At 38.4% G+C, this 21,038-nt stretch overlaps 13 protein-coding genes across 13 annotated transcripts, besides 1 other annotated feature; 5 read left to right on the top strand and 8 right to left on the bottom strand. All coding sequences in view use genetic code 12, as the record gives it.

The window, feature by feature from the left end:
- Positions 1-381: 381 nt before the first annotated feature.
- On the bottom strand, positions 382-2,259 carry GCD6 (translation initiation factor eIF2B catalytic subunit epsilon; the record flags this gene model as incomplete). The annotated part of the gene is made up of 1 exon (XM_036809991.1): positions 382-2,259. One exon carries the CDS (start codon positions 2,257-2,259, stop codon positions 382-384), a length of 1,878 nt encoding a protein of 625 aa, XP_036666572.1.
- Positions 2,260-2,582: 323 nt separating this feature from the next.
- Positions 2,583-3,236, bottom strand: CPAR2_210500 (uncharacterized protein; the record flags this gene model as incomplete). The annotated part of the gene is made up of 1 exon (XM_036809992.1): positions 2,583-3,236. The coding sequence occupies one exon, from the start codon at positions 3,234-3,236 to the stop codon at positions 2,583-2,585; it is 654 nt and encodes a 217-aa protein (XP_036666573.1).
- A 936-nt stretch (positions 3,237-4,172) lies between these two features.
- On the top strand, positions 4,173-4,712 carry CTR2 (low-affinity Cu transporter; the record flags this gene model as incomplete). Its single annotated transcript, XM_036809993.1, has 2 exons — positions 4,173-4,256; positions 4,323-4,712. 2 exons carry the CDS (start codon positions 4,173-4,175, stop codon positions 4,710-4,712), a joined length of 474 nt encoding a protein of 157 aa, XP_036666574.1.
- Positions 4,713-6,137: 1,425 nt separating this feature from the next.
- Positions 6,138-6,255, bottom strand: a tRNA (tRNA-Ile).
- A 1,202-nt stretch (positions 6,256-7,457) lies between these two features.
- Positions 7,458-8,573, top strand: CPAR2_210520 (snoRNA-binding rRNA-processing protein; the record flags this gene model as incomplete). Its single annotated transcript, XM_036809994.1, has 1 exon — positions 7,458-8,573. The coding sequence occupies one exon, from the start codon at positions 7,458-7,460 to the stop codon at positions 8,571-8,573; it is 1,116 nt and encodes a 371-aa protein (XP_036666575.1).
- CPAR2_210530 (uncharacterized protein) lies at positions 8,560-9,474 on the bottom strand (the record flags this gene model as incomplete). The annotated part of the gene is made up of 1 exon (XM_036809995.1): positions 8,560-9,474. The coding sequence occupies one exon, from the start codon at positions 9,472-9,474 to the stop codon at positions 8,560-8,562; it is 915 nt and encodes a 304-aa protein (XP_036666576.1).
- A 94-nt stretch (positions 9,475-9,568) lies between these two features.
- Positions 9,569-10,218, bottom strand: RPS17B (40S ribosomal protein eS17; the record flags this gene model as incomplete). Its single annotated transcript, XM_036809996.1, has 2 exons — positions 9,569-9,979; positions 10,216-10,218. 2 exons carry the CDS (start codon positions 10,216-10,218, stop codon positions 9,569-9,571), a joined length of 414 nt encoding a protein of 137 aa, XP_036666577.1.
- A 344-nt stretch (positions 10,219-10,562) lies between these two features.
- Positions 10,563-11,879, top strand: ADA2 (chromatin-binding transcription regulator; the record flags this gene model as incomplete). The annotated part of the gene is made up of 1 exon (XM_036809997.1): positions 10,563-11,879. The coding sequence occupies one exon, from the start codon at positions 10,563-10,565 to the stop codon at positions 11,877-11,879; it is 1,317 nt and encodes a 438-aa protein (XP_036666578.1).
- Positions 11,880-11,890: 11 nt separating this feature from the next.
- Positions 11,891-12,445, bottom strand: CPAR2_210560 (uncharacterized protein; the record flags this gene model as incomplete). The annotated part of the gene is made up of 1 exon (XM_036809998.1): positions 11,891-12,445. One exon carries the CDS (start codon positions 12,443-12,445, stop codon positions 11,891-11,893), a length of 555 nt encoding a protein of 184 aa, XP_036666579.1.
- Positions 12,446-13,237: 792 nt separating this feature from the next.
- CPAR2_210570 (uncharacterized protein) lies at positions 13,238-14,656 on the top strand (the record flags this gene model as incomplete). The annotated part of the gene is made up of 1 exon (XM_036809999.1): positions 13,238-14,656. One exon carries the CDS (start codon positions 13,238-13,240, stop codon positions 14,654-14,656), a length of 1,419 nt encoding a protein of 472 aa, XP_036666580.1.
- Position 14,657: 1 nt separating this feature from the next.
- Positions 14,658-15,650, bottom strand: BIG1 (Big1p; the record flags this gene model as incomplete). Its single annotated transcript, XM_036810000.1, has 1 exon — positions 14,658-15,650. One exon carries the CDS (start codon positions 15,648-15,650, stop codon positions 14,658-14,660), a length of 993 nt encoding a protein of 330 aa, XP_036666581.1.
- Positions 15,651-16,007: 357 nt separating this feature from the next.
- Positions 16,008-17,480, top strand: CPAR2_210590 (aspartyl aminopeptidase; the record flags this gene model as incomplete). The annotated part of the gene is made up of 1 exon (XM_036810002.1): positions 16,008-17,480. One exon carries the CDS (start codon positions 16,008-16,010, stop codon positions 17,478-17,480), a length of 1,473 nt encoding a protein of 490 aa, XP_036666582.1.
- Positions 17,463-18,020, bottom strand: CPAR2_210600 (uncharacterized protein; the record flags this gene model as incomplete). Its single annotated transcript, XM_036810003.1, has 1 exon — positions 17,463-18,020. One exon carries the CDS (start codon positions 18,018-18,020, stop codon positions 17,463-17,465), a length of 558 nt encoding a protein of 185 aa, XP_036666583.1.
- A 187-nt stretch (positions 18,021-18,207) lies between these two features.
- On the bottom strand, positions 18,208-19,866 carry ALP1 (Alp1p; the record flags this gene model as incomplete). Its single annotated transcript, XM_036810004.1, has 1 exon — positions 18,208-19,866. The coding sequence occupies one exon, from the start codon at positions 19,864-19,866 to the stop codon at positions 18,208-18,210; it is 1,659 nt and encodes a 552-aa protein (XP_036666584.1).
- Between the last annotated feature and the right edge of the window lie 1,172 nt (positions 19,867-21,038).

Below are 21,038 nucleotides of genomic sequence, written 5' to 3' on the forward strand. Positions count from 1 at the left end.
TTTTTTTTTTTTTTTAGAAGAGTTGGCCGAGGTTAACGAGCCACAAACACTAATCGTTTGATCGTCGTGCCACTCAAGGAAGTATTCTTCATAGCTCCTGCCACGTATAGGCATAGAACACGCACTGCTGTATTTCCATTTTGAAAAGAGAACTAAGTATATTGAATTGCAAGTTATACTACACACCAAAATAATTCATGTAGATGAGTATTCTCTAAGATGACCTACTAACACCATGTTGATCAGATTTAAGACTGTGATTCAATAGCTTTGACAATGGCCCTTTCATTTCATTCCTCTATAAATTGAAAAGGAGGAGTGATTTCTATACCCTTACACACTTAAAGTATCTACAAATGTACAAACCTCGTGAAAAATTACCTATTCCTCATCTTCAGCTTCGCTATCTTCTTCAGCTTCTTCCAACCAATTGATAAACTTACTGGCCAAGCCTCTAACTTGACTCCCTTCATCTCCTTTATTCCACCATTTGAGAATATTATCTTCTTCAACAATTTCCAAATCATACAATGTTTTCAATACACAGAAAAGCACCACTTGACGGTATTCAGGATCTAAATCAGTAATCTGCTCCTCTAATGTGTCCAATAAATCAACTTCCTCCTCTGCGGTGAATGTTTGTCGACGATACATTTTACCCCAGTGACTGAATAGTTTCGTTGCCGCTTCTTGTGGTTTCAATGTATCGGTCGATACAAAATCAACGACTTTTTTCAAAATTGCTTCTGTAGTGACGCTTCTGACATCGTGGTAGTTGACATTCATTGACATACGCAACGTGTTTAATTCCAAAAGAGCGGTGTCTATATCATGATTGTTTTCAATTGCTCGACAAACAGTTGCCACACCCTCTACGCTGAAATCCTCTTCTGGTTCCGACATCATTGAGTTGGATGAAAACCTTCTGGTTCGAGAATGTGTACGTTTCTTTTTTCTGGTTACTGAAGCAATGGATTCGTCAGAATGGTTGAGAAGCTTCAAACGTGATAACATACCTTCAATTTCAATGCCATCATCTTTGGAAACTTTGCTATTGGTTATATCAGCACCTGAGTCGATCGTGACATTAAATCCGACAACACTATTGGAAACTCTGGCTGATTCTTTGACATGTCCTGATGATGCAACAATACTGGACTCTATGACAGCTCCATCTTCTATTACCGAATCATCCCAAATGTATGAGTTCAAAACGGATACATTTTTCCCAATGACACAATTTCTCCCAATGACTGATTTTTTAATACTAGTGCCATCACCAACTTTTGAATTTCTTCCAATGGCAACTGATGTACCAATCTTGCATGATTGTGCAAGCAACACTTTTTCCTCCTTGTAAATGTTGCTGAATTCAAAAGTGTACGACGTATCTGTCAAATTGACATCGGGAACCACTGGATAGCACCATCTGGCCAATATATCCTTGGAAACTGCATCATAAGTGCCCCAACTTTCTACTCTAGCTGAGTAATCTTGATTGATATACGTATAAACAGTCTTTTTCAATAAATCCGATGTCAACACTCCCCTTAAAAAGTCACTTCTCAAATACTGATAATCAAAGTTTTCTTGAAAAATTTGTGGTACATGTGGTGAGCAAATATCAACATGGCAATCGATTAAATCATTGTGTATGACAAATTCATCAACATCTTCAATCAATTCAGGATCTATATCAATAGATGACTTGGATAAATCTTGGTAGTAAATACACTTGTCATTTCTGTTATCTAGTACGAATGCTGCTGGGTCAATGTGAGATCTAGTTCTATGCAAGGGTGAAGCTTGAGTCAAAATCATGGTCATCATATAATCCTTATCTTGGGCTTTTTTGTTCTTGTGGAAATTGTACACTTTTTTAAAGTCAATGTTGCTAACAATATCACCAGTAACCAAAAGGAAATCACCAGTTATCAATCCTCGGTTATCAATATCTCTCATAGCATCACCAACCGATCGTGACTCCAATGACATAATGACGGTGGCATTCCATTTCGATTTCTCAATATACTCTTGTATCTGATCAGCATGAGATGAGCAAACGAGAAAGATTTCCGATATGTGAGCATTGGCAAGAAACTCCATAGTGTATTCAATCAATGGAACATTAACCAATGGTAGCAAGCATCTTGGCTTTGTTGTGGTTAGTGGAGAGAACCTGGTTTCAAATGAGTCGGTCAACACAACTGCCTGTAGCTTGTCCTCCTGTTGTGTTGTTTTTTTGACTTTAGGCGCCATTGATAGTACTTGTTTGAAATGAAGTAGATGTACAATTGTGCTTCCTTTTTGCAGTTTGGGAAGTGATGGAAAATTTTTGTTTCTAGGTGCGCTTTTGAAAGCCATGACTAACACACAACAGAACACCAACAAAATCTACACACTATGCTCTTAATTATCTCGTTTCAAAATTCATCAATAAGAAATACTATATATATACAGATTAAAATAAAAACACATTGGTAAACACCTGCGTATTGTTGTTCGCAAAACTTTGCACTCTCTTGAACTACTGCCCAATCATTAATTTTGTCGTTCTTGATCAATTCCCCCCCCACAGTAATCTATAAAGTTTCCTTCTTTTCACCAGCGATGCGTTTCTCTTCAGACGCTTTGTGATCAGCGGCCTGTTTTTCAGCATCCCTTTCATCCAAAACTTGTTTCCAATGAGGAAGTGGTGCAGGTTTGTTCTTGTTAATTTCGGCTTCTTTCAAACTCAACAAGATAGTACCCAATAACAAAACAACAGTAATTGCTTGTGCATAGACTCTTGCCTGCACAGCCTTTTGAGCAGTTGTCATGACTTTGTCTCTGTTGATCAAGGTCCAAGAACCATAAAGTGATGCAGCCCAAGCAGCAATAATAATTTGATACTTGTGGTTACCCAATGTTGTATAAATCTTTTCTGAAGTAGATAAGCTATTGAATTTTCTATGTTCTTCCAACATTTGTTGTTGTACGTAATCTGATTGATGCATCATCTTGTCAAATTCCCATGAACCTTGATCAGCCCAGAAAGCAGCGACACCAATGGTTGGAACAGCAATAATGGCTGCTTTGATACTAGCAGTGAATGTAGCAAATCTTGCAGGTCTCTTGTATTTGAAAAATGAATATATACCAGCAGCGGCAATACCACCATAAACTAAACCTTTAGCTCCTTCTGATAACACATGGTTCATGTGAGCATTTTTTTCGTCTTTTGAAAGAATCTTCATTGTGAATTGATGATATTTGATGAGTTAATAGTAGTGTTTTTCGAAGTAAAGTAATAAAATAGAAAAAGCAAGGAGAGAAATCAGCGTTTATATATGTATAAGGTATATTTGTATATTTGTATTTAAGCCCAATTACAATATTTATTGATCAGTCGATCCTGTATACAAGCAATACTCTTCTTCTTCTTCTTCTTCTTCTTCTTGTTGCTCTTCTTCTTTTAGTTTCTCAATTTCTTTTTATTTTTTCTTTTTCTTTGTGAAGCTGTACACCTTAGTTAATGCTAATAATGTAACAAAACACACAGCTAACAATAATACCGTTTATTACACATTATTATTATTATTATACATTACTATTATTTTAGCGCGGAAAAGTTTCAGTCTCAGTCTGTCTTTTACTTCCACAAAAACCATACTCATCGGACAAAATAGGAATAACAATAGGAAAAGTGTATCTTTACGCATGACTCCTCTTGAAGTTCTCTCTGTGTATTGATTCTTCCGATAATCCACTCGGAATTCGTGTGTTTTAACAAGGGGGGGAAAGGGGAGTGAGCATTACACAAGAATAACTAGGTTGTTGTCGTTAGCCACAACCCACAAACCACCAAAAATAGGCGCAAACCACGGGGATCAAACACCCGACCTCAAAATGGACATTGAAAACCGTCGCAAAGATATACTCAAGAGGCGCTATACAATTGACTTAGCGATACATAATGATGGGATAATTCTTGGTCGTATAAAACTCGTTTCTTCGCACCTTTTATTGTTGTTTTTATTAGTTAGAACTAGCGGCTTTTCTGGTGCACAAAAAACAATTCAGAAAAAAAATGTTTCCAAAAAATAAAAAGGATTGGTTCTATTAACTCTTGAAATAGGGTCACAGTTTACACACACACACACACACACCTAACACACACACACAGAATAGCGATGGCCCATTTACAAACAACCATGGACCACGACATGCCCATGCCCCCATCACATTCAATGCCAGATGATATGTGCTCAATGAATGTATGTTCAAATACTAGGTTTGACCCTTATCTGGCACATGTATACTAACATATTTTTCCAACTTAGATGTTGTTCACTTGGGACTGGAACAATTCCTGTATAGTGTTCAAATGGTGGCACGTTAAAACCTTTTATGGTTTCATCATTTCCATGGTGGCAATCACTTTACTTTCGTCTGGATACGAGTTGGTCAAAGGAATGGTCACCAATTGGGAGAGAAATTCCATTGCAACATTGACGGCATCAACAACTACATCAAACTCCAATTCTACTCAACAACGCAAGTTTAGAACTCAAAGGGGCATTTTGTACGGGATTCAAGTGTTTTATTCATTCTTCCTAATGTTGGTGTTTATGACATACAACGGATGGTACATGATTGCCGTGGCTGTCGGCGCCGGCTTAGGTAATTATTTCTGGGGTGGATCAAGTGAAAGAAGTTTATCATGCCACTAAAACTAAAATTTATGTTTTATATAATACGTGTAACTTAATGTCTAAAAAGAAGTAAATGAACCCAAAAAAATGGGTTAATTTTTAGATTCATTCAGTAGTGCTTCTATTTTTTTTTAAAGCACGCCAAGATGAAACCTTCTTTCCTCTTCAATCCGCGTGGCTCCAAACTTCTGACTCCTGCTAGTTCTTCCTTATAAATAGAATTGTTGAAAATCTTGGCTGCATACGCATTCTGTAAGAGAAATACTGATTAATCTGCATATCCGACCTGAAAGCTTTTCGGTCAACAGGGTCTTTTTTTTCTCTAGCGGAAAAGTCGATCAAAATGCTACAGGCTTGCGGATATGTGGTAGACTACCGGGGTAGTCTGTGGTATTTGCCAACAAATACTGTAGTGCACTACTCTTGCAGGGGTTATGTTTCTTGTTCTAAGTGTTTCGGCCATGGGTGAGCAGGCAGCTTCAATTGCAAACGTTTCTCGAACTTTGTGATTTAAATGAGCAATTGTCAATTCGCCCCTTCTTGCTTCTAACCATCTTTTTTCATCTTTTGCTTGTACTATTAGTGCTCTTCAAGCAATAGTCAGATAGCAGGATTGCTTGATGAGTGCAATGGTTGTCGACATGATCGATTAATTGACTAGATAGACACAAGATTCACAATCAATCTCTTTGTTTTTGAGATGCATCCCTTTTCTTAAAAAAAAAAAAACAATGTTAGCGATTTCCAATGACCGTCATCCCTTCCGCCGCCAAGTCTTTGATAACTTCATCTGACGCAAATTACACCATGTTTTGATCATTTCTATGTCACAAAAATATGAGAGTAAACTAACACAAACTTCGTGTATCATACATTCGTCACGAAACGCAAATTGAAGACTACCGTTGCTAGAATGTGCAAAAAAAATACACGCAAAGTCTAGATTACCAACTATGTAATTATGTCCAAAATTCGATTTGGCTCTCCACAAATTTCCACTCTCCCTCTTACCAGTATTAAGATTCCGCAAAACCTAAAAGTTGTTAGGGGCATTCGATACTGATCAATGTGCGGCTACGTAGAAAACACTTATATGGAATTTTTTAAATAACACTCCTAAACCAAAACCAACCAGGGGTCATCAAAGTCAGTTAATAAGTTTCAGGATGTGGGGCTATTGTTGGGCCGGTCAGCCTGGTTGATTACGGGTTGAGTGAAGTAAACTATGTCTCAACTACCTGTTTTCTCGAAAAGGAGATTGATCACACAAATCGAGAAAATAATTTTAAGCTGGTAAAGAAGGAGAACAAAAAGCGAATCCTGTTAGAGATGGTGATCGCGATGGCCCCTCTCTACTTTGGAATCTGATCACTCTTTACAGAGCGAAAAGATTAGTTGCAAAAAAGAAGTAAAAAAAAATGCTTGGTTATAGAAAAAATTAAATGCTCCATGTGGGGATTGAACCCACGATCTTCGCGTCTCAAAAGACTTTGGTACAGTCAAGTCCAAAAGTCGGAACTCGCCTATAAGCACGACGCTATAACCTCTTAGCTAATGGAGCGTACAAATTTGGCAACTGCGCCAGACACCAAATTCTTGGTACAAATTGGGTGCTAGGACAAAGTGATGCCTTCTGTTTGGCCCCCTAACTAGCTATATTTTTTAAGCGGCTTTTACCATATTTTCGACAAAAAGACTGTTTTTCGTGCACAATGGAGGTATCTATGTGAAACAAGGTAAGTCATGTATTTTTATACTTTTTAATAACAACTCTCTATGGTTCAATGTGTCTAAAGATTCATTCACTCAAAGCTTGGTTGTTAATAATTGATATTTACTCCATCTCAGGCACTGAATACTTCGGTCACTTAAATGAAAGTGAAATATTGGTGCATTCTATTCTTGTTATCATCCCGTTAGTGATTTGTTTTAGTTTGGGGAGGTCAAGAGCCAATGAAAAATGTCTACGTTTTAATTTGCAACAAAACGATCCAAAATTTTCAGATTTCAAGAAAAGTTAACCTGAGTGTTTGCAATAATGTGCAATTTCAAATAGACCTCGTTTGTTGAAATTGCTGGACCGTTCCATGAATTGCCTTAATTGATTCTGATAGTCATAACTAGTTTTTTTTTTTTGAAAAAACTCAGATATTTACTCTTTATTGCCATCGAAATCACATTCACTCAATTGAACTTCCAGCAATTGCTTCTTGGCCATTTATAAACGACATACAACCAGGAGCTAGCTCCTTCAACCTGGACATACATCGCTTAGAATATAGTGTTACACTCCATCTATCAATGAATCATGAAGAACCTTACGAAGATCAGCATTACTTTCGATCATAGAGAGCGTGTTCCAATTGAAGCACAACCACCAGTTTGCTGATCGTGTCTTCTGTTAGGCTACAGTGGGAGAAGATTTAACCAATCAAGCCAATCTCAGGTTTTTCTAGAATTGAGTGGTAGCATAAAACCATATCCACAATGCAGATCTCGATGATACCATGCTATTATCTTATCGATTAATGTGAATATCCGCCAAAAACAATGGGTGTAGCAAAATAATCTTCACCCTTTACCGTACTCTTGAATTCTCTTATCATCTCACAATACAGGTGACTACTTTTCGTATACGCTATATTTCCCAGGTTTCGCAGCCACATGAGATTCATTTTTTTTTTCTCGCACAAGATAAAAAACTCACCAGCTTTCAATTTTTTTTTTCTCATTCTCTTCTCATTCTCATCTCATCTCACACCAATGGCAGACAAAGTTAGATATTACTTGGAACAGTCAGTTCCCGAATTAGAGGACCTCAAAGTTAAGGGTCTATTCGACAAAAATGAAATCACCATGATCATGAGAAGACGGACTGATTTCGAACATAGAATCACTGGAAGAGGAAGTCGACCAAGGGATTACCTCAAATATAGTGAGTTTGAAAACAATTTGGAAAAGTTACGCAAAAAGAGGTATACAAGGTTGAGCAAAGTCGGGTTAGTTGATACTAAGCCGAACATAAGTGATTGGGCTGGTGTCCGTCGAATAATGTTTATACTTGATAGAGGAACAAAGAAATTTCCTGGAGATCAACAATTGTGGGCCGAATATTTGACTTATGCAAAGGATAACGGAGCAATCAAAGTTGTGTATAAAATTTATTCGAGATTGTTACAGTTGCAACCACGTAATGTTGATGCCTGGCTATCAGCGGCCAAGTATGAGTTTGAAACAAATGCCAATGCTAAAGGTACCAGATTGTTGTTTCAAAGAGGATTGAGACTTAACCCGGAATCAACAGCATTATGGTTGAGCTATGCACAATTTGAATTGACTTACATTTCAAAACTTCTTGCTAGAAGAAAGCTTTTAGGGTTGTTGACAGAATCAGAGCAAAAAAAGGAAACTGATGATATGATGATTTTACCCCAGGCCGAAACCACACTCAATCTCCCTGATGCAGATATGAGCATGCTTGGTAGCCCAGAAACAAATCCGGCACTAAAAGGTGATGTATTTCTTGCCATATTTGATGAATGTGTAAAAGCCAAGGGGTTTGATGTGGTGGAGAAATTTCTACACTTGATTGATCAGTTTGAGGATCTAGACAGAGATTATTTGTACAGCCATGTTCTCAATTACATTCAAAGAGAATATCCGGATGACATTGGGACAGCTTTCATTGACATTACCTTACCAATACGAACGAGTAATGATGGATTACAATTATCAGTAAACAAGTTTTTGGCATACAAAGCTAAGAACCCAAACAAGGAACTAACAAATATGTTTGTCAACAAATTAATGCAAATTGACGGCAATGAAAAGGTGAAACCATTGATTCAAGCAATTATCAAAAAAATTAATCCCGCTTAGATTCGGCATCCAAGGGGGAATACCTGTGTTTTATCAACTTCAGATTGATCCAGTTGTATGTGATAATGAGTACCAACGTGGATGTGACCACAGACGTCAAGCCTATGTAGAAGTATAGCATTCTATAGCTCATTGGAATGAATTCAGCTGGGAATTTGTAAAATCCGGCATCGTAGGGTAATCCATTCCCCCTTTTTGTTGACGCTTTAGGCTGTAACAGATCTAACCACCTAACAGCAAAGTTTAGCGTAAGTTTATCTCCAATGACTATTCTAGTGGTGTTTGTTCCTGACCCATACGCAATTGCACTTATAAATGTATTTTGTTCTGGATCGTTGCTGGTCGGCTTCGTGATCAATACATTCATTGAATGGTCAACGTCAATATGTGAATCAGTAAGGGTTCCCCTAAAGCTAAAAGTAAATGGGACGTACGCTCCTCCTTTTTCTATCGAAGCAACTTCCGAGCTCAATGGCAACCGACAACTGAATGGAACGTCTTCATGTAGATACAATTGAAACAAATGAAACAACTCATCTGTGAACAGGATGGTACAGTTGAAATCTTCATTAACTCCGTACTTGAAGCTCAATGGTTTCGATGTCTCTTCACATTTTGGAAAGGGTCCATAGACGATTCGACTTTGTTGATCAAACTTGTGTTCACCAGTGTCGATGTTACGTTGTATACAATCAAAAGCAATTTCTTGACCAAAAGCATAAGGCTCGTACTGAGGAAGCTCGCCTTTAGAGTCCAATGGGAACCACTGAATGGCGTATGTAAGGGGTAATATAAATGGTAAGAACTTCATGCCTTGAGAGAAAAGGGTAAAGTGAATCTTAAATTTGTTACTGACTTCGCGTTCGCAAAAATCGACAAAACATGTATAGTATATAACCATTGAATCATCATCTACACTTGCAAAGTTACTCTTAATTACAATATTTTTATATTCGACTATAAGCCTAATTTACAAAACTCCCACTTTTCCCCCCTTAGTTTCTCTTGGCGAAACGTCTTGGACCTCTTTGAGATGAAATGTTGACTGTTTGCAATGGAATCTTGAAACCCAATGATTTAACCAAGTCAGCGGTTTCAGCATCAACTTCCAATTGACCGTTGGTGTGTGACAAGTCCAAAGCGGAAACTTCTGGAACGTATTGATCTTTTCTTTCTCTTTCTTCTTCTTGTAATTTGAAAGAGATACCTCTAACTGGACCTTTTTGAATTCTCTTCATCAAGTGGGTAGTGTAACCAGCAATCTTGTTTCTTAATCTCTTTGATTGGATAACGGCAATTTCTGAGGTCAATCTCTTGTTGGTTTCGAAATCCAAAGTCAACTTTGGGTAGAATCTTTCGATCAAAACTTTAGAAGCTCTCTTGACAGTCTTTGTTCTAACACGTCCCTGGAAGAAAAAAAAGTTAGTATTCGTATTGAGTGTATTGGTGACGCAGATGTGTGTGAGGATACATTGATTGAGTTGGCGTAACTTGCTCGTCTTTAATGTATGTTACTCTCTCCTTTCTTGAACTTGTATGTGCTGGTGCGCCCCTGGGAACTACTCCCTCTTGGTTCCTGCATTATGCTCATATGATCCCTTCATTATCCATCACGACTGCTCTTTTCATCATTATGACATACCATATTTGCTGGTTATCTATGTGGTGATACTCAAGAGTAAATTGATAGGTTTTCCTTATTTCTGTGTTTGATAATTGTCATTGGAAAAAAATTTCATTTTTCGCACCAAATTTAATAGCCCTAAAATTTTTTTGATCACATGATGTGTGTGACCTTTATTTCAAAATTAAATTATTCTCTTACACGACCTCACTTTGCCCCTGAGCCGCACGCATTCCGACACAACCCAAAACAAAGAGGGCCTTCCTCCCCCCTCCCCTCACCCCAATCTCTTTAGCGGCGGACAAATACACATCGCGTTTTGGAAAATCTGACACGTACACACGTACACACACACACACACATTCATGGACTCACGAACTAAATTATTTCATTGTGATGTGTGTTCCACTGATTGTACTAATCGTATAAGAGTACAATGTGCTATATGCACCGATTACGATCTATGTGTCCCTTGCTTTGCTGCTGGACTTACAACAGGGGATCATAAACCATGGCATGATTATCGAATAATTGAACAAAACACGTACCCCATCTTCGATAGAAACTGGGGTGCTGACGAAGAGTTATTGTTGATTCAAGGGTGTGAGACATTCGGTTTGGGTAATTGGGCCGATATTGCGGACCACATTGGAAGTAGGTCCAAGGAAGAAGTGGCGGAGCATTATTACAAGATCTACCTCGAAAGTAGGGATTATCCATTGCCAGAAATGAACAAAGATTTTACTTCAGTATCCCCATTACAATTCCTCGAGGAAAGAAAAGAGAGATTAGAGAAAAGGCGGAACATGCCCTTGCCTCCACCAAAGGGTAAGCCACCAGCCTCGGTACCACTTTGTCACGAGATTCAAGGTTTCATGCCTGGTAGGTTGGAGTTTGATCACGAGGCAGAAAATGAAGCAGAAGTTCCTATAAAGGATATGATATTTGACCCAGACGACCTGATAAATGACATCGAATTGAAGTTGACCATTCTCGACATATACAATTCCCGATTGACAACCAGAGCAGAACGCAAACGAATAATGTTTTTGAACAATCTACTTGAGTATAGGAAGAACATCACCAATGACAAGAAAAAGTCCAAGGAAGAGAAGGATTTACTTAAAAAAGTCAATGCTTTCATACGAGTCTTGAGTCCTGAGGATTTTGACTCATTCACACGCGATCTTTTAACTGAGTTGAAATGTCGCATAAGAATACAACAATTACAATCCTGGAGACAGAATGGTATCACCACACTCGACGATGGAGCGAAATTCGAAAAAGATAAAGTGATTAGAAGTGCACATTATACGAGGATGGGTAACGGGACACTTAGTGCTAGACACTCAGCAACTCCAGGTATTAATGGAAATGGGAAAAAGTTCCCCTCTCCTCAACCCGATTTCAAACCTAAGCCACCGGTCAACAGAGCACCTTTGGATATAAGCCATGCTGCTGATTTCGAACTTCTTTCACCCGAGGAAAAGCAATTGTGTGCAACATTGAGAGTTTTACCAAAACCATATTTAGCAATCAAAAACCAGCTAATGAAGGAAGCAGTGAAAAACAACGGAGTATTAAAGAAAAAAGATGCTCGTCAAGCATTGAAGATTGATGTAAACAAGGCCTCCAAAATTTATGAGTTTTTTGTTCAAATGGGATGGTTGTCTCAGGGGTGATGCTATCTTTCCTAGACGGCAAGATTGAGAATATCGGAAAAGGTTTTTCTGATATGGTCGAATTTTTCACTCAACTTGGTCTTCTCGGTACTCAATTGGTTAGCATACTTGTTCAACGCTTTGTTCAATAGCTCATATCTCATGTACAACTTGTACCTCTCGATGAAGAGTTGGTTGATGAGTCTTTGCTCTTCTTTTTGTATAGAGTTCAATTCCTCACACCATTTAATGAATGTAATATTTGAAGTTAAATCAAGAGGATGTCTCTCATTAGCAGACTTGTCCTGAACAGCCTCAACAAACGGACTATCCAATGGGCATGAGTTTTCAAACGAAGAATCGTGATTTTGCGTCATGGTGATTTCAACCTCCCGTACTCTCTTTGTGTATCCGGTAAACTCCATCCTTTTGTTGAGTGAGTTGACGTGCAATTGCATCGAGTTCCTCAGGTTTGTGCAATTATCATCATGTGACAGATCTTCTTCCTCGAGAAATGGGGTATCCATGCTCCCTTCTATGTCAGAAGCATCCAATTCGAGCATACTACTCTTGGGGATCTTCACCATAAACTGGTTGGCCCTTGTTGTATTGCATTTTCTTCGTTTGACCAACTGGTGATGGTCGGTCATGGTGGTGGTTGCAAAAAAGATGAAGAGGAAAAACCAAAAAAAGACAAAACAGAAAATGGGTGAGATCCTTGGCAGATTTTTTTGTACTAACCATAAAAGGTTGGTTTTTGTGGGGGGGGATAGTCCCCCTTTTCATAGTTATCGTCATTGTACAAATTTACAAGCTACAACTTTGCTCCACAAATATCTTCGTTGACTCAAGATCAATATCCTTATGCATTGAATGTCTTACATGTCGTGTGCATTCCCAATTAAGTGTGTGTGTGTGTGTGTGTGTGTGTGTGTGTGTGTGTGTGTGTGTGTGTGTGTGTGTGTGGTGTGGTGTGGGTGTGGGTGGGTGGCATTATTAGAAAAAAAAAAAAACAGCTGATTTATTGCTAAATCAAAAATGTAATCAAACGTTTAATTGTCTAACAATTTTAATTTTTTATTTTTTAATTTTATTTTTTTATTTTTTTATTTTTTTATTTTTTTATATTTTTTATTTTTTATTTGCTTGCGCGATCAAAAGCGGATGGTGAGAAAGAGAAATCCAAAAAAAAGTTTCCATCTCTAAAATTCAGTGGAGATTGTATATAGTACAGAACCCTATTAACGTGGCAATTCAATCGGGGAAATAGTTATAACTGGAAGACAGAAGCTCATTACAGTAAAACAACAACACATTATCATTTTGTTGTATTTTTTTCCACTATCATCAGACTTTTTATTTCACATTAGTGCTCAACTATGGAGAACAACAACAACAATAATGTCGATTATTTACAATTTCAGTCCGAGCCGTCGGGAAGACACAAGGGAAAGAAACATATAATTATTGTGGGGGCCGGTATAATAGGTGTTTGTACAGCCTATTTTGTCGTCAAGCATCCAAAATTTGATCCTGCAAAATACCACATCACATTAATTGAAAGCAAACGAGTGGCGGGAGGAGCTAGTGGAAAGGCTGGTGGATTGCTTGCTTTGTGGGCGTTTCCCGAGCAAATTGTATCCTTGTCATTCAACTTGCATCAAAGCTTGGCTAATGAATATAACGGTGCAGAGGAGTGGGGGTACAGGCGATTGACCACGGTGTCATTAGAAGGAGATATATCCAGAGTCAAGGACTTTGATGATGAAGAAAAAGAGGATAATGTTGTGGATGGAAGTAACATATTCAAGGACAGCTTTAGACAAGCAACTGCTCATGATAGTGACTCTTCTTCATCGACTAACGAGAAACCGCCTAAAAAGACAGCTAGGAATACGAGGTCATCATCAATTGTGCAGTTGGATTTCTCAAAAAACAGTCTTCCGTCAAGTTTGAATTGGATAAACTCCTCTCTCATTGATAATTGCACCACATTGGGTGGCACTGATACAACAGCACAAGTTCATCCATACAAGTTTACAAACTTTATTTTAAGAAAGGCAGTAGAGTGTTCGCAGGGGGCATTGGAATTGATTCTTGGAAAAGTTGAAGAGATTACATACTCAGAGGAAACAGGAACCGCAACCGGAGTCATTTACCAACCTACTTCGGTGAAAGATAGTGACAAGTATCAAGACAAATTGATTGAGCTAGGTGCCGACCAAACAGTTTTAACAGTTGGCCCATGGATTTCAAAAATATTGCCTGATTGCCCTATATCTGGTTTAAGAGCACATTCCATCACTATAGCGCCATTTAAAGACCAACCCGTTAGTCCATATGCTATTTTCACAGAACTCAAGGTGGCTCGCAACTCTTACATTTCACCCGAAATTTACGCTAGACAGGATGAAGTGTATGTTTGTGGAGAAGGTGACAGTGCCGTTGATGTGCCAGAAACAACTGACGATGTCGAAGTTGTGAGGTCAAAATGCGATGAACTATACAACCAAGTGAGTAAAATTTCACCAAACTTGAAAAAAGGACATATATTGAGAAGACAGGCGTGCTATTTACCAGTTTTGGATGTCCCATCATCAAGTGGACCTTTGATTGGGGAAACTAATGTAACCAACCTATATCTTGCTTCCGGCCATTCATGCTGGGGAATAAATAACGCCCCAGGTACAGGTAAGATTATGAGCGAATTGTTGATGGATGGTAAAGTTAAGTCTGCTGACATTTCAAGTTTAGATCCATCATTCTACTTTGATGCTAGTGTCATTCTAGAGGACTAGATTAGTTGGTTTTTTTGCTTGTTGGTATTTGTTGTGGCGCCTTAAACTTTTGCTTAATGGATTGAATGACAGATAGTGTCTTAAACATGAATAAACTCAAAATCATCACCAAAACCGTGGCTACAAGTTTTTCATTCTTTTCCCATAGTTTGTAGTCGAATAAATGGATCTCGTCTTTTTTCTTATTTGCAAGGTAACGGTCGTTGGTATTCCTTGCCGGATTCCAATTTGGACTCACCTTGTGAAATCGATCATTCTTTTCAACCCCTCCATTATGTTTTGGGTTGTTTACTATATCATTGAAAATTTCAAAATCATTGGGACGTTCACTCATTATGAAATCTGGTATTGGATGAAACAGTCCTGGGTTTGTACTTGTCATGATGATTGTGTAGTGTGGCGAAGGAAGCTTACGCAAGATCTTCCTAATCAAGTCATCGTGCTCACGTAAATGCCCACCACGGTCTCCAGTGATGGGACTTAGAGTAATTTTGATGACTCTGGTCCTGACATCAAAGTAATCTGTAACTTCATTATCGTCATCATGCCAAACATTAATTGTCTCTGCATCACATGTGTTTATTATGTAGTTTTCAATAAAATCCAAGTCTAAACCAGGTTCAATGCGTGGCAACCCTACAATCGTCGAGGACATGTACAAGTAGTTGATCAAAAATGGCCAATTTTCTCTCTTTTTGTCGGTTAAATCTTCATAAGTGAGCCCCGGTTGGTCGACAATTACATATGCATCAGATGAACACTGGGTTATTAGCTTTTTCAACATATTCGTCACTGACGTGACATTGTGCGGCCTGAGATTTGATTCATTAATCTCAGATTGTAGGCCCGGAACAAGTTTATGTGACGCAACTAACAAGGGAGCAAACGAGCTGGTGGTTAGCAGTAGAAGCGTAAGAAACGCGAGCAAGATCATTGGGTAAACCTGTTCAAAAGGAAAATGCGGTGATGATTTTTTTTTCTCCTTTTGCAACATTTTTGATTGTGAGATATTGAAATAAAAAAAAACCCGTTCTTGTCTCTTGTATAGTGCTCAAACAATGCCACCTGGTTTACAATTACCAAACAGTTGGTCATACGCCACCTTGTAAGCGTCAGTTGTTCTCGCGTTACTCTTGTAAAGCTTTAACAAGGGGGAGATAAGTGTGCGCTAAAGTTCGACACGCTGAGAAAGTGTTTCTTCTACTACCCCCCTCTGCCAGCTCTTTCTTTATGTCTCTGGGTATGAAGCAGCTGCTGCGGAAAAGCGGGTTTGTTATTTTTTGACTTTTGGTGTATCTACATTTGTGAATTGGTGCCGTACAGATCTGACAATAAAAAGGAAAAAAGAAAAATGGAGAAACTTACCCCCTCTGCTACACCGATAAACCAAATGACGTCCAAAGAACTTTCCTTACAATACGCTCAACGCTTTGTTGATTTTGTCAATGAGTCCCCTACACCTTATCATGCAGTCAATTCCGTTAAGGAGCTGTTGAAAGGTGCCGGATTTGAGGAGCTCGTCGAACGCAATAACTGGCGTGGAAGAGTCCAAAGGAATGGAAAATACTATGTCAGTAGAAATGGCTCCTCCATAATTGCATTCACGGTAGGGGGCAAGTATAAGAATGGGAATGGAGTTGCCATTGTTGGAGCTCATACTGATAGTCCATGTTTAAGAATCAAACCCATCTCAAAGAGAACTTCTGAAGGGTTCATTACCGTGGGAGTAGAGCAATATGGAGGATTGATTGCTCACACTTGGTTTGATAGAGATTTATCAATTGCAGGACGTGTATACGTGGACGAGGACGGCAAGTATGTGCCCAAATTGTTGAAAATTGATAAACCTTTGTTGAGAATACCAACATTGGCTATTCACTTGAACCGCGAGGTCAATACTAAATTTGAATTCAACAAGGAGACAAAATTGGTGCCAATAGCTGGTCAGGTGGCATTGGAAAGTTGTGCAGATGATCCAGATTTGAAGATGTCACCGGAACAATTTGAATCTGTGCAAAATGTCATTTCGAGACACAACAAATCATTGATTGAACTTATTGCAAAAGAGCTAAATGTCAAACCAGAACAAATTGAGGATTTTGAATTGCTCTTGTACGACCATCAAAAATCTGCGATTGGTGGATTGAATGATGAGTTTATATTTTCAGCAAGGTTGGACAATTTAACATCATGCTTTGCCGCCACGGAATCGTTGATTGAATCTGCAGATGACTTGGCTAACCAGAAAGGAATCCAGTTGATCAGTTTGTTTGACCACGAAGAAATCGGGTCTCGTAGTCTGCATGGTGCTGACTCATCATTTCTTCCAGATGTGTTACTGCGCTTGACTAGGATCGATTTTGAAGGAAACAAAGATTTCGATTTTTTCCACGAAGTAATTTCAAAGTCTTTCTTACTTTCTTCTGACCAAGCGCATGGTGTCCATCCAAACTATGGAGAGGCTTATGAATCTCAAAATCGCCCTCAAATTAACTTGGGTCCCGTGATCAAGGTCAATGCTAACCAAAGGTATGCAACTAACTCACCAGGAGTTGTATTGTTGAAAAAGGTTGCTGATAGAGCTAAAGTACCGCTTCAATTGTTTGTCGTTAGAAATGATTCCCCTTGCGGTTCTACTATCGGTCCGTTGTTGAGTTCAAAGTTGGGTATTAGAACATTGGATCTTGGAAACCCGCAATTGTCTATGCATTCAATCAGAGAGACTGGGGGTGCCTATGACATCATTAAACTTAATGATTTATTCAAGTCGTTTTTTGAAAACTATATTGATTTGGAAGAGAAAATCTTATGTGATCACCTTTAGTGGGAGAACATTTTCAGAAGAGTAACCAATGACATTCCCAGGAGGATCATAACTGCAAATGATGTAAAGTACATCGTTTGGGCATCGTTTATACGCACATCCAACAGAATCGACATTGTTCCAAACCATGGCTGTGAAATGATTGTAGACATCCTCGGTTCCGTAAACATATGTCTTTCCCTCATCGTACCAAGCATCGATAGCTCCCTCAGGCGGGTATCCATAAGCCAAATTTTCCCCATATTTACCATACGAGTGCTCTAGAATTCCCGAGCAGTTGTAGTATTGTGAGTAATTGGCAGCGTATTCGAATGTTTCAGTTGACCAGCGTAGCTTCTTTGTCCCATGCAAGGCTCTTTTCTCGTTATGTTTGTCAAGCATAAGGTAGGAAAACGTAGTGTTGAGCTCGAATGGACCCATATACATGTCAATTTCAATTGTATAATATCTGGAGGAAGTGTGGGGGATATAAAGCACCAACTCCTCAACAATAACACTTGCGGTCGCGAAACTAAGAAACGATAGTAAACAGAAAAACATTGATAAATGATTATAGATACTTTTTTCACCAGTTTTACTTTGGTCTACATTTGTTTGGGTTTATATAAACCACTTGAAACATTTTGGTTGCAAATATCGAACTGTAAAAAAGCAAAAAAGAAAAAAAATACAAAAAAAAAAAAAAGATAAATCTACTTGATTAAAGTTAACACCAACTCTAACTATTCTAAAGAAAATTATCAGCAAAGTTATGCTTAAACTTGGCCCACCCTTTCAAAGACTTGGCGTGTTGTTCATTCTCAATCTCTTCTTGTGTTTCGATATATCGATCAGTGTCAAAATCCATGTCAGCTGCACGAACAAATCTATCTTTACCTCGCTTTATAATGAGCCACCAAAATAGGAAACAAATTGGAAACACACCCAATTCTAAGTAAGATTGGAAAAAATCATTGACGCTAAATGGGCTAAAAGTTGACCACCCCTGTACCAAGATGATGAACCCACCAAAAATAACCACAAACAAAGGCCCATAAGGGTATGACCAATTTTTGAATAATAATTCATGGGTTCTACCTTGCTTTGCTAAGCCTCTTCTGAAACGTAATGATACCACTCCAATTACCCACCATGAAATTAAGTTGGACAAGCCTACAATTGCTTGCAACCAAGACCACAACTCTCCAGTTCCAACAAATGCAGAAGCAAAGCACAATCCACCAATTAACCAAGTCACAATAACAGCAACATATGGAATTTGAAAACGATTGAGTGGCAAGAAAATCTTTGGAATATAGCCCTGGGTACTCAAGTTGTATGCCAATCTCGAACCAGCAAACAACGCATGATTTCCGGCCGACAACACCGACAAAAGAACAACAGCATTCATATATGAACCAGCAGATTTGGTACCAACTTGTTGAAACACAATTGTGAATGGTGATACTGCAACAGTCTTTGTCAGTAAATTAGGGTAATCATAAGGTACATTCATACCAATGAAGAATGCAGTAAACACATAAAAAATAATGATTCTTATGAACGTTGCCTTAACAGTTTTTGGAATTGTTTTGTTTGGGTTCTTGGTTTCACCAGCAGTTAATGAAACAGATTCCAAACCACCAAATGCATACGCCGCCGACACAAACAATGAACTGAATCCTCTAAATCCATTGACAAATGGTGCATCCTTGTAACTCCAGTATCTGAATCCGATATATTCATGCATTTGATTCTTTCCAGCATTGCATATAATACTGACAATGAAAAAGATAATGATGGTGACCACTTTGAGAAGGGCCAACCAATATTCTGCTTCTGCGTATGCTCTTACATGAATGACATTTAAAAAGAGCAAAAACACCCAAAAAATGATTGAGATGACATACCAATGGAAATCAGTCCAATACTGAACCACTAGCTGTAGTGCAGTTAAGTCAGCAGCAACACTGCAACAATCGTTGAACCAATAGTTGATCAATATCGCAAATCCTAGCGAATCGCTTCCAAATCTTTTGGCGTATGTTGTGAAAGACCCACTTACAGGGTATTGAGCAGACATTTCACCAAGACATAGCATCATGAAAAATACCACTACCCCAATAATCATATAGTTCAATAGTAAACTCAATGGACCACCAGTAGCCAACATTTTACCTGTACCAAGATACAACCCAGTTCCTATAACCCCGGCAATGGTAATCATATTGATGACTCTTGGACTTAGGCTTCGATTCAAATTTTCAGTGTGGTGGATCAGATGTACGGATACTGAGTCCGTTTCTGGAACTCCTGCCTCTAGTTCATATTCGAGTGGTTGCTTTTTATCGAAGTTTTGGCTATGTCGAGAGGATGACATTATACTTGCCGACGATGATGGTAACATGATGTTTAACAATTCCAAGGATGGATATCGAGTGACTTAAATATATAATTTTGTAGTATTGGTTATGTTTGACGCCTGACTTTGGAAATTTCAGGTACAGTAATACATACAATTAGTTTAATTAGATTATTTGCTGTCGTAAAATTGCCGTAATGTAGAATACAATAATCCACAGTTGTAGCCACAGTTTTAATCTTTTCGGTTATTTACTCCTAGTTTTTTGCAATTGAATTTCAAGTTGGCGTGTGTGTGTGTGTGTGTGGTGGCAATAAGGGTATAAGGCGTCTAATTTTATGGTTATGAGCAGTATTAACGGATATGTGCCTTCGTGGTGCGTTCAGGAATGAGTCTTGGTAAAAATTTGCAGCAATTGTGTTACGACTTGGTGAAAGAAAGACAAGAATCTGTTGAAGATTGGGAAAAGGAAAAGTAATTGCTATTGTTTCAAAAAGGCATCTCCCTCTTTTAGGAGAAATCGGGAGGGTTTCAATCACATCTTAACAATGAAACGGATTATTTACTGGTAACACAAATCGGTCCCATTTTTTTGATTACAAATGCCATCACTTTTTCAAGTTTGTATGCGGCGAAATCAAACATTTTTTTTTTTTTGTTTAATCTCGCGTGCAGATATGCTTTTCGTTATTTCACGTGCATTCGCACATTAAAGTCCGTAACAGCGCACACTCGCAGTTCAATCACATTAGGAAATCATTTCATAACCATGTGAATAGAAATGGAAACGTCATAATAAACGATTCTTCAATGGTTTTGCTTACCTCCACAATAAGAAAGCCCCGGCATAATGCTGCATCATAAGATGATCGGGATGTCCCAATTGGTTAAAGTCCGGCTGCTCGGTAATAACTTTGTGTAATCCTTAAACTGACGTTTGGAAACAACACCATTTGACAAAAGCATTTGAATCTTATTGTGTTTCTTAGCGTCTCATACTCGATCTATCTTTTTAGTGGGGAAAAATATTGTGAGACCAAAAGAAACAAACAAACAGAAAAACAAAAAAACAGAATAACCAAATTAGATCTGTATCAATATTCTCAAAAGTCCCGCTTTGATGTCTCCGACAATCATGACAGAAAAGACACCACGGCCCAAAGGTCGTCCAAGGATACTACCGGTTATGCAAAGAAAGAAAGTGTCGCGTGCTTGTG

Source organism: Candida parapsilosis, contig 005809 (genome assembly GCF_000182765.1).
Source record: "Candida parapsilosis strain CDC317 annotated contig 005809".
Taxonomy (NCBI): Eukaryota; Fungi; Ascomycota; class Pichiomycetes; order Serinales; family Debaryomycetaceae; genus Lodderomyces; species Lodderomyces parapsilosis.